The 12,328-nt window shown below is 31.0% G+C and overlaps 1 protein-coding gene across 9 annotated transcripts in view; it reads left to right on the top strand.

Annotated features, from left to right (window-relative positions):
• The window catches only part of LOC141910898 (galactoside alpha-(1,2)-fucosyltransferase 1-like), a 35,472-nt gene extending 26,817 nt beyond the window's left edge, over positions 1-8,655 (top strand). For 7 of the 9 annotated variants that reach the window (XM_074801775.1, XM_074801777.1, XM_074801774.1 and 4 more), the window contains one exon: positions 6,729-8,655. In XM_074801775.1, the coding sequence (XP_074657876.1) occupies positions 6,756-7,757 (1,002 nt within the window). In that variant the 5' untranslated portion in view covers positions 6,729-6,755 and the 3' untranslated portion in view covers positions 7,758-8,655. The remainder of the gene's footprint in view (positions 1-6,728) is intronic. The other 2 variants (XM_074801778.1, XM_074801780.1) reach the window with 1 other exon arrangement.
• The last annotated feature ends 3,673 nt before the right edge of the window (positions 8,656-12,328 follow it).

Here is a 12,328-nt window from a genome sequence, read left to right as displayed (position 1 = left end):
CTAAAACATCTGAAAATTACATTTCATTTCAATTTGGTTGCATTAGATTTTTAGATTCTTATAGATTTCTAGCAAGTTCATTAGATAATTTATCAAAAAGTTTAGTTGATAATGATTTTGTTATAACTCGATATTATTATCCAAATGACCAAGATTTTAAATTATTGAGATATAAAGGCGCAATTCCTTATTCATTTTATAAAACACACAATGATTTTAATGTAACAGAATTATTAAAAGATCAATTTTATGATCAATTAAAAGAGGAGTATGTGAAAGATGAACTGTTTAATAGAACATTAAATATTTGGAACCATTTTAAGATGAAAAATCATGGTGAATTAGTTGATTTATATTTTAAATCAGATGTTATGATATTGGCTGACATATTTGAAAAATTTAGAGAAGTTAATTTAAATCATTTTAATGTTGATCCTTGTTATTGTTATTCAAGTCCTGGTTTAACCTGGCAATGTGGTTTAAAATATACAAATGTAGAATTAGATTTATTAAAAGAACCAGATATGGTTTTATTATTTGAAAAATCAATTAGAGGTGGAATTAGTGGTGTTATGGGAGATAGATATTTTAAAGCAAATGATGAATATAAATTATTATATATTGACGCCAATAATTTATATGGCTGGGCAATGATGCAACCTCAACCATATAAAAATTTTATATTAACAGAAGTTGAAAATGATGATAAAACTGATTGGGAAAGCGCAATTGCGAGTTTAAAATGATGAAGCACCAATTGGTTATTTCTTTGTAGTTGATTTAGAATATCCTGAAAAAATAAAGTTTAAAACAAGAAACTTACCTTATTGCCCAGAACATTTAACTGTAGATGATAGTTATTTAAGTGAATACCAGAAGAAAATAAAACCGAAAGATCATGTTTTTACAGAAAAATTAATACTTACTCAAAATAATAAATACAATTATATTGTTCATTATAGAATGTTAAAATTTTATCTAAAACAAGGAATGAAATTAAAGAAAGTACATAGATATATTGAATTTAATCAATCAAAGTGGTTAGAAAAATATATAGATTTCAATACTCAACAGAGAACCATATCTAAAACAGATTTTGAAAAAGATTTCTTCAAATTAATGATTAATAGTTTTTATGGTAAAACATGTGAAAATATTAGAAATAGAAATGATATTGAATTAGTAAATAATTCTGAAAGATTAAGACATTTACAATCCTAGACATTTAGGAAATAAAAGATTTGAAGATTATTTAACAGCAGTTAAATTAAAAAGAACGTCAATGAAATTTGATAAACCTATATTTATTGGTTCAACTGTTTTAGAAGTATCAAAATTATTAATGTATGATTTTTATTATAATGTTTTACAACCACTTTTTGGGGAAAAGCATATTGAAATATTATATTTTGATTCTGTAACAGCTGACACCCCAATATTATTAAAATGTAATAATAAAATATTGGTAAGAAGAATTTCAGAAATAATTCCAAAACAAAATGAATGTTATATTTCATATGGTGAAAAAGAATTAATACAAATAAATGGATTAATGGATGTTTGGACAAGAAATGGATGGAAAAAATTAAAGAATATTATAAGGCATAAAACAAATTAGAAAATCTATAGAGTTAGAACTAAATTAGGATTTGTAGATGTTACAGAAGATCATAGTTTAATTAAACGAAATGGCGATGAAATAAAACCAACTGATATAAAAATTGGAGATGAATTATTACATAAAAGATTTTTCCAAAGAATGAATCATATGTCATTTGATGAAATAATTGATAATATTTATAATATAGAACCCGAAACATTAGAAGAAAAAGAATATTTTATCAAAGGATTTTTCATGGGTGATGGTTGAGCAGGTGTGTATAATTATGTTTGGGGTAATAAATATTGTTGGTATTTATGCAATCAAGACTTAAAATTATTAGAAAGAATTAAGAAATTCTGTGAAGAAGTTTATTCACATAAAACATTTAGAATCATGGATGTTATGAAATCATCAGCAGTTTATAGACTACTTGTAAATAATCCTAAAGATTTTGCTATAAAATATAATGATAAATTCTATATTCATGCAATAGTGAAAAGTAATACTTCAACAAAAGAAAAGATAGTTCCAGATTATGTATTAAATGCAAAAAATAATTTAAGAAAATGGTTCTTCATTGGATTCTATGCAGCAGAAGGTGCTAAAAAATTTACAAAGGATAAAAAGATAACCTTTGCACAGAAAGGAAAAGTTGCTATATCAGGGTTAAATATATTATGTAATTCATTAGGCTTCAATATGAATATTGGATTGATTAAATCTAAACCAAATTGCTTTAATCTAAGCCACACAGAAAAAGATTTAACTGAAGAAGTTAAAGATTTATTTGAAATATATAACCCATCAGATTATGTTTATGATTTATCAACTGAAGATGGTACATTTAACTGTGGATTTCCATTAATTTGCTTCAATACTGACGCGTACATACTAAAAATCAAGACAAATGACATAACAAAAGACTTAAAAACATTAAAAAATCATTTTGATTTTAGCAATTATCCCAAAGATCATGAACTATTTAGCAATGATAAAAAAAAGATTCCTGGTAAGTTTAAAGATGAATTAGGGGGTGATGAAATGATTGAATTTGTTGGGATAAGAAGTAAAATGTACAGTTATAGAACAAAAGATCATGAAGCTAAAAAGTTAAAAGGAATAACAAAACATGTGGTTGATAAACATATAGAATTTCAAGATTATATAAAGTGTTTATATAACTCAATTGTAATGAAACACAAAATGAATTGTTTAAGATCAGAAGATCACGAGATGTATATTAATGAAGTTGAAAAAACTAGTTTAAATCCATTTGATGATAAAAGACATATTTCAGATGATGGTATAAAAACATTACCTTATGGACATTAAAACATGAAATCAATATCATCATAATCGAAATCACTATTGGCTTCTTCATTTTCATTTAATTGTTCTTGTATAATTTGTTTAGGTTCTTCTTCCTTTTCATTTTTCTTATTTAAATAAAGTTCTATCTTGCGCCACATTTCATCTCGCTCTCTTTGTTTCTTTTTGTTTGTTAATTCATCACATGGAATTATAATATCTATGTTTAAATAATTTACAATCTTATTTAAAAAGAATTCATAATTTATTGATCTGTTATTCTATTTTCCAAATGATACATTAATATTTGTTTGAATATTTTTTTTATATTTTTTAATACATTTTCTTTTGTTTTGTGTTAAATGTTGACGGAATAATTGTTTTTATAATATCTTTTTTAGTTATTTCACCATTTTTATTTTCTATTATTTTCATTTTTTTAAGCCATTGCATATATTCTGGTGTATGATCTTCTATAGAAAATATTTTAAAAATTTCATCTAGATAATTTAATTTTGGATCTATGAGAAAATTTCTAGTTTTTTCTTCACTCCATAAATTCTTTTGCCATCCACATTCATTACAAAATAACACAGTACCTTCTTGCCTTAAGGTCGCATAACTACATTGTGGACATTTTCGTTTATAATTTATTGGTAATAGATCTTCATTAAGCTCCTGGTATTTTCTTACGTTTTCTTTATGTTTTATTGTTCTATTATGTAGATTTGAATTACTTGTTGTAATAATCAATTTACAATATTTACAATAATATGTTTTTCTTGTTAATTCATTATATTGTTTTTCTAACTTTTCAAATGTTTCTTTATTATCTGGTAACGTTTTCTCATATTTTATTTTTTCTAATAAATTATTTTTTCTTTCATTGAATTCAGTTTCAAATTTATTAGAAATTTTATCTATATGTGCTTTACGAAATTGATGATTCTCCCAATCTTCTATATTTTCAGGGCTATATTTCATTAGACAAGGCTCACAGAAATAATCTTTTATATTATCCTTATCATAGAATAAGAAAGGACTTTTCCAAATAACTTCAGGTTCAACTTCAGCAGAATTACTATTTCTTTCATTACTATCAACATTAGCCGTTGCGCCATTAATTTTACACTTCTCTGAATGTTTTTTAACATAATTTCTTGAGAATTATTTATTACATTTTGGACAGTTTAGTTTAGGGGGTTTATAATTTTCATCATGTTTTTTCATATGTCGAGCCATATTACTTTTTCTTAGAAGTTCACCACAAATTTCACATGGTATCTTCTCATCCATTTATTAGGGAAAAAAATTACTTGTGGTGATGAGTGGTAATTTTTTTATGTTATAAATAATGGTAGAATTAAAAGAATGCAGAATATTTGTTGATTCTAGAAGACTTACAAATTATAAATCTCATAATTTATTAGTACAATTAGATAGAGAATTTAAGAATTGTGTAGATTTGAAATTAGTAAATATAAGTTTATGTAACTCTTTTTATAATGTATCAGATAAAACTAATGACCATAGAGTCTTCTTAATTTTTAATAAAAATAATCATAAATGGGTTCAACTTATGCTAACACCAGGATAATATAATTTAGAAACATTAGCTCAAGAAATTAATAGAAAAGCACGAATACAAATTAGAGGTGATTCCAATTTTAACATTAAATTTAATAAAATTGATAGTACTAATAAAATAGGAATAAATTTAACCAATGAACAATATAAATTCGCAGTAAGAAAACCATTAGCTAAAATGCTAGGAGTTAATCCAAATATACTTTATTCAAATGTTTATACTACACCAAATATAATACCTTTTACGCACTACTATATTTATTGTAATTTAATTGATCCTACAAAAACATTCGAAGCAACTAAAGATACAATTTGTAATTCTGGTTTATTAATATTTTACCATTGTCAAACAATTTGGAACTCAAATAAATTATAATTTAACTGAATGTGATTTCAAACCTTGTATTCCACATTTTAATAATTTTAGATTAGAAATAAGAAATCATAATGGTTATTTAATTAATTTGAATAACTTTCCTGTGATATATGAATTATTTATAAGATGTAGAGAGTAATTTTTTCATTATATAAATGAATATAACTGTTGGACCGAGTATATGTTTTGGATTTGATTTTAAACGTGAGAAAGAAATGAAATTTAACATTAATGATGTAATTACACATATCAAAAATATTACATTTTCTAATGAAACAACATTTGAGTATGAAAAAACAATAGATAAAGAAACTTTTAATGTAGAAAAGATTACTAATTTAATTAGAGAATCTTTAAGATTTTATGAATTAGGTGAAGATTTTTTCATCGATGATATTAAAAAAATAATAATTGAAATATATACAAATCAAACTAGTAATGAAATAAATGTTGAATTAATCATCACTAAGATAACTAAATATTTTGAAGATAGTAATTTTTTTGATAAATAAATGAGTGATAATAAGTGGATAATAACTGGATTATATAATGGAGCATTACTATCAGTTGGAACTGTTGGTTATTCAATGGTATTAAAAAAAGTATTCAAAATGGGAAGTGTTAATGTTGATAGATTTGATATAAATGATATCTTAAAATTAACATTAGCAGTTACTTTATCAGTTTTATACCTGGGTTAGGTATTTTTGATCAGCCAATTATGACGCAATTGGCGGCCATCTTGGTGTCATCAGTACTCATTCGTAGGTGGGAAAATGTTTTTCGACATTATCTTGATACCTTAGCATATTTTGTTACCACAATGAATTAGAAAGTTCTAGCTTATAACGTGTTCTATGATTGTGGTGAGTTTCGAGGTCATTGGTTTTTGTATATTGCCACCAGGGGGGCGTTGAATAATACAATATCTTAGTATTTCTATATTATATTTGTACCAATGCATATTTTATTAGCACAATCAATTGCAAATTTGTAGCTCATGACATCGTCTATGATTGTGGTGAGTTTCAAGGACATTAGTTATTCTATATGGCCACTAGGGGCGTTGAATAATAGAATAACTAAGTATTTCCTTATTATATTGGTACCTAGGCATATTTTGTTACCATGAACAATTGCAAAGTTGTAGCTTGGCTCATGACATGTTCAATGATTGTGGTGAGTTTCAAGGACATTGGGTTTTGAATATGGTCACCAGGGGGCGTTGAATAGTTGAATAACTTAGTATTTCCATATTAAATTGGTAACGAGGCTTATTTTGTTATCACAGTCAATTACAAAATCGTAGCTGCTGACATGTTCTATGATTGTGGTTAGTTTCAAGGTCATTGGTTTTTGTATATGGTCACCAGGGGGCGTTGAATATTGAAATTGTTAGATTGTTGAGCATTTGAAACCACTTCCCAAGTGGGCATGGTGTCCCTGGACCCCTAGTTTCATGTTGTAAATGTTTTGGGGCAGCTAAAATGGGCTTGGCTTTGTTTTCTTTTCATGTGAGGATATATCAACAGAAAGAACATTTTGGTAACATCTGTCTGTAAAATCTTGAATACTGAATCATTCTACTTCCACTGTGCCCGTGGGCCTCTTGTTGAGCGCTCCAATCAAAATCAGCCCCTGAATCTGCTCCAGGATAATATTGTTTTAAACTGATAATATGTCGGACAGAGTGGACAAGACCATGTTTTGCAGTTGGCATAGAAACATAATTGACATAGTGATTGTATCTGTACTGTTAACTTCGGATTTATCTGAGGATTTAGTTTATAAACAACCTTAGCAACGGGTCAAGTTTTTTGTTAAAACTGATGTACAATTCTTTTTCATTTTCAGATATGCTGAATTTTAAAGTTAAGAACCATGCATGATATAGTGATATCTCGTCGGATTAAGCGTGCTTTAATTCTTCTCATTATTGTTGTAACCCTTTTAACAACAATCTATCTACACAAATACAAACGGAAATATGAATTTGAAAATTCATCACTAGGCGATTACGCCATGACAGTTAAGATAAGGGACAGGCTAGGCAACAACATGTTCCAGTATGCCTCATTGTTAGGCATCGCTTATGAGTCGTCAGTGAGAAAACCAGATATATATCTTGTTGATGATGCGGTTTTGTGGAAGTATTTTAAGATCAGTAAGGCTCGTTCGATAAGCCGGTGGCTTTATGACTCATGGCTGATGTATGGTGACACAACATATAAGGAACATTGTTGTCAATATTCCAGGGAGCATTTTTTGCTGCCAAAAAAAGGAACTCTATTATTAGATGGATATTTCCAGTCTTGGAGATACTTCTCGTACATGGCAGATGTCATCCGTCAAGAATTCAGATTTGTTGATAACATAGACAAAAATGCAGCTGATTTCATCCAAAATTCTGTTGCAAAAATCGAGGCTGGGCCATCATCAAGTCAACCATATACGTACATAGGGGTTCATGTTCGTCGTGGAGATATAATGAATAAACGGTGGACTAATCGAGGCATGAAAACTGCAGGACGTGACTACTTTCATCGAGCATTCGAAATCATGAAACGCAAATACAATAATATTGTATTTGTAGTTTGCAGCAATGATATAGTGTGGTGTAAAAATAACGTTGGACTTGCCGATAGAACCATTTACTCTGAGGGACATGATCAAATAACTGATATGGCAATATTATCGAAATGCAACCACACAATTTTGACTACTGGTTCGTTCGGATTTTTTTCAGCATTTTTAGCCAATGGTACGACCATTTACTACGGCAGTGCACGCAAAAAATATTCGTGGGCAGATGTCATGTTTAAATATGAAGATTTCTTTATGCCTAATTGGATCAAGTTGTCAGACAAAGAAGTGACCGTTTAAATGCACAAAAAAACCTTTCAAATTGGTTCGAATAAAGACAACCACATAGGTTGCCAATGAAAACACTTGTTCAGCATGATGCAGGCGCGGATCCAGACTATCGCACATGCAGCACGTGCGGTAGTCGCACTTTTCAAATGCCTTTGAAAATTTCGGGAAAAAACTAAAAGGGCACGAAATTTGTACGTCATTAAAAATAATTGCCTTTCTGTACAAGGCCTAAAGCGAAATGTGAATGAAATAAATTGCCCAAAATCATAAAAGGCAATCCAAGGCATTTTTTACTCAAAAGGGCACTATTCTAAAAAAGAAATTATTGTCGCTCTATAAATTTGATCGAGAAAAGGCCAATTTTGACCAAATATCTAAAAAAGGCTAAAAGCGAATTGAATGTGAAGACAAATTTAGTGGCATGATACCAATGATTGCACTCAAACTCAAACTCGCTCGCTGGGCATTAATACTGGCCCTTTCAAAGTTGGTGCCCTTTTTCACTGTGCTGTAGTCACTGTATGGCCCTGGATCTGCGCCTCTACATTCCTTAGATCGGACCCTATAAAGTGATAAAATTGAACACAGTTTGTTCTTTTTTACTAATTAGAGAAATTTTAGAACTATTGCAATTTGATCCAATTTCTGTTAACAGCAAATTAAAATAAATCAAGGGTAGCAGGTAAAATCAATTTAATTTCCATTTACAGCTAGTCAGACAAAAATCACTGGTTCCATTTGATTCCAGTTAAAAGGCTACTGTATCATTTGTTACGTCATCATATTTTACTAAGTTTCCGCCGTGCGCCATCACCTTCAGACCTCGTTAGCGCAATGGAAGCAATAGTTCTTTGTAGATTTTTTAAAACCTAGTAGACTGGGAGCTGGCTCAATTTATTCAAGTGGAGAGAGGAATACCTGTTTATACCTTCATTTGATTGGTACTATGGCAGGTATACAGGATCAGAACTTCTGCCGATGCACTGCCTGCTAGGTGGCAATATTTTAGACCCACATTGTAGCCTCTATTCAAGTTTTTTTTATTCAAAATATTGCCACCAGGGTCTAACTAGCAGGCTGCGCATGGGCAGAAGTTCTGATCCTGTATACCTGCCATAATACCAATCAAATGAAGGTATAAACAGGTATTCCTCTCTTCACTTGAATAAATTGAGCCAGCTCCCGGTCTATAGTGTGAGTATCTGGGCAGGTGAGATGTCCGCCTCAATCAAAAGTGGAAGTCATTGACCAATAAATATGGCACCTAACTTGAATATCTCAGGAAACTTTCTCTCATGGCTATCCCTATTGGAAAGGCTGGTCAGCAGCCATTCCATATGGCTGCCAGAATTTTCAATTGTTTGTTAGCATAAAACACCCTCGAATTTTTGATGGATTCCCTTGAAAGGTCCGCAAATTTTGTCATAAAAAAAAATTGTTGCTGACACGTGGGCAAATTATCCTTCTTATTGGTTTACCTTTGTGAGCGATATGAAGTTGGCATTGAGCCAATTTCATGTAAAATCGCGGTACGTTTTTTTATGTGAGCATTTGTTTCATTGGTTCTCGGGTTAAACGACGTATAATCGATGCGCTTGAAGACATGACGAACCTCCGTCGATGTACATGGTCAACTTTTGTTAAAATTCTACGATAAACTGTTTTGGCGGGAAAATTCTTAGCTCTCGCGTATAAAATTGCAATGACCTCGATTGGGGGGCATTGTCTCTACGAGCGAATGTGATTGGCTGTTTTTGGGATATACGGGGAATTCCGGCGCTACTAAAATAATTATGGAAAAGCCATAGAATGGCGAACGTTTCATTGGACTAGGTGCCGTATTACGTGCAAATTTAAAATGCTCATTGCTGATGAGAATGTAATTATTATTATAGGTATTGTTTCATTTTAATACCCGGTGATTGATTTGATTGACACTGAAGTGCAAGCGAACATTCACTTACACAAGGCCTCCACATGCGCGCAGAGTGCTAAAGACTGTTGCATACACAAACTCACGCTCGTACAGTATACACTACTATTGTGATACCGTAAACGCTGCTGGCTGGCGCGTCTGACATTTCATCAACAGAAGATAAGCGCTATGTTTTCTGTTTGATATAATTTATAAGAAATTGTAATTTCTTGTGACCTGAAAATATTAAGTAGCAAACTACAAGTATAGGTCGAGGTCTGAATATTGTAGTAGTAAATTCCAGGATTTAAAACGATCTAATACGCCGATTTCTTACTGCGTCGGTTTAGATTCCGCGGCCATACATTGGAAGAGGTTTCCAATACTAAATATTCAGCCACCCTCTGATATGTGACATCATATGAATTTTATTTGAATATTTTTTCATATTGTGAAAAATATTTCTTTGAAAATATAAAACAGTTTCCCTGCCGCGCCTACCTGTACCCTACGAAATGTATATTTTTGGTCTTATTTGACTACAAAATAATTCTTTGAGAAAGATGAAATACAAGATAGAACTTTGAAGTCACGAATTTAAAAGATTTTTCAAGCAATGTCCTTACCACAAACAACCTCTAGCTTTCAAGGTAAACCACACTGCCCATGGGCAATTTATACTAATCTATGTTGAATAAACATTGTATATGTACCATATCTGACAGGTTTTTATTGTTATTTCAATCAAAACCTCATATCCCCCGGGAGATTTGACTTGTCATCTTTTATATAAAAACATCGTACTGTAGTACACCAAGTAAAGCCTCCTTCCCAGTTGAGAGAATTTAAAAACATGTGGGTTTGATGTGCGGTGACAAGTCTATAGCTCTGCCTTCATCCATTCAATTGACTATTCGTATTAAAGACAGCCGAGAACTAGCGCGACTGGCACGCTTCCAATTCTTATGATCATCAGCACATCTATCGCAATACACGCGGTAACACAGTACAGATGTTGATTCACGTCGCGTCCAAGAACAGGTATTGATTAATCTGTTTCAAGTTGTTATGCAGTAGGCTAGGGATGCGTTTTTGAAAAAATATTGTCGGGACGATGTTCAGAATTTCCGAGGTACACGATTTTAGGACTCAATTTATTAAAAAAATCATTCTGAGGTATGCGATATTCCGACGTATGCAACTCCGCGCTACTCGGAGATTTTCATTTAAGAAATAATTGCATTAAGAAAAATATTTTTGATTTGATCTGAGCTAAGCAATATTCCGAGGTGAATGACTCCGAGGTATGCGAAGTCTACTGTAGTTCTTTTTTTAAATATATTCATCACAAATATTGCAATAAATGTCATTCAGTTTAATAGAATCTGTTTTTTTTTAAATTTTTTCATCTGTATCAATTTTTTCAACATCAATTACATTTTTCTGATGTTGACGTGATTTATCATGATGCGATATATTCGATTTACTGACATATGTATCACAAATATTTGCAAAATATTCTATTTTTATCAACATTTTTACTTGTATTTTTATCTCCCATTTATATAGAAAAAAATTACCCAATATATTTTACCCAACATTTTTACCCAAAAACCTACCTAGCCTCGTGCCTTGTGCCCCTGGTATGAAACCCCCAACTTTCACTTACTCACAACGAGCAATATGATTGGTGCCGCAGGTTTTCGTGCGGCAAAGCTGCGCATGTACCTGAGCACCCAGTCTAGTGTGGCAGGGGTTCGTGTCGTGGCTGAGTGTAGCGATGCCATCAGGTTGGAATCCCTGCCGAGGGAGGATGCGTCAGTAAATACTGGTGCGTACTCATGGTTATTGACATGAGTAATTAGAAGATGGCGTTTTCAGATCAGAGGACGAGACACCACTCATCACCACAAGTAATTTTTTTTCCTAATAAATGGGAGATAGAAAAGCATTCTTAGCAACAATAAATAACAGAATAAAACCAACAAAAAAACAATTTGAAATAAAAAAGTTAGTTGATGTTACAAAAGAAATTGAACATAAAATATTGAAATTAGAAAAGATAAAAACTAAATATGGAGAGAAAGTATCAGCTAATTTAAGCTACTGTAATGTTAGTACATCACGAGAATTTAAAGTGTTTTTACCCGATAAATGGGTTTCATTGAGTATGGAGGAATTGAAAGATTTAGTAGGATTTAAAATAATATATCATGGGAAAAATGAAGACGGTCATCATGATTTAGAAATTGTTGATTAAATAAAAAATAAAAATAATGAATATCTAGAATCCAAAATGACCTTAGTCGTTTTATAAACAACTACAATCATACAGTACATCTGTTACATATTATTATAAGAGAGTGCTTCATTTGAATATTGATTAATCAAACAGGTGTTGCACAACGTTGTTGTTATAATAAGCACGCAGTACATACAACACACACAAGCCAGTTAGCTGGTATTGAATTACTGCGTTTTCATTAGTTGCTGAAAACGAGGTTTATTTAAATTAGCTCGGCCGTGACGACAGGAGGATAGTCATCATTCTCTCGTGATTAAAAGGAATATTTCAATGTTTTTACGGTAAGTTTTAGCAAAATTGCCCTATCCTCGACCTACAGAGTTTTCAGGGGATAAGCATCCCATTATTGAAAGGCGCCAC

This window comes from Tubulanus polymorphus, chromosome 9 (genome assembly GCF_964204645.1).
Source record: "Tubulanus polymorphus chromosome 9, tnTubPoly1.2, whole genome shotgun sequence".
Lineage (NCBI taxonomy): Eukaryota > Metazoa > Nemertea > Palaeonemertea > Tubulaniformes > Tubulanidae > Tubulanus > Tubulanus polymorphus.
The sequence above is the reverse complement of the archived record's forward strand: the minus strand, read 5'-3'. Positions and strand labels throughout refer to the sequence as shown.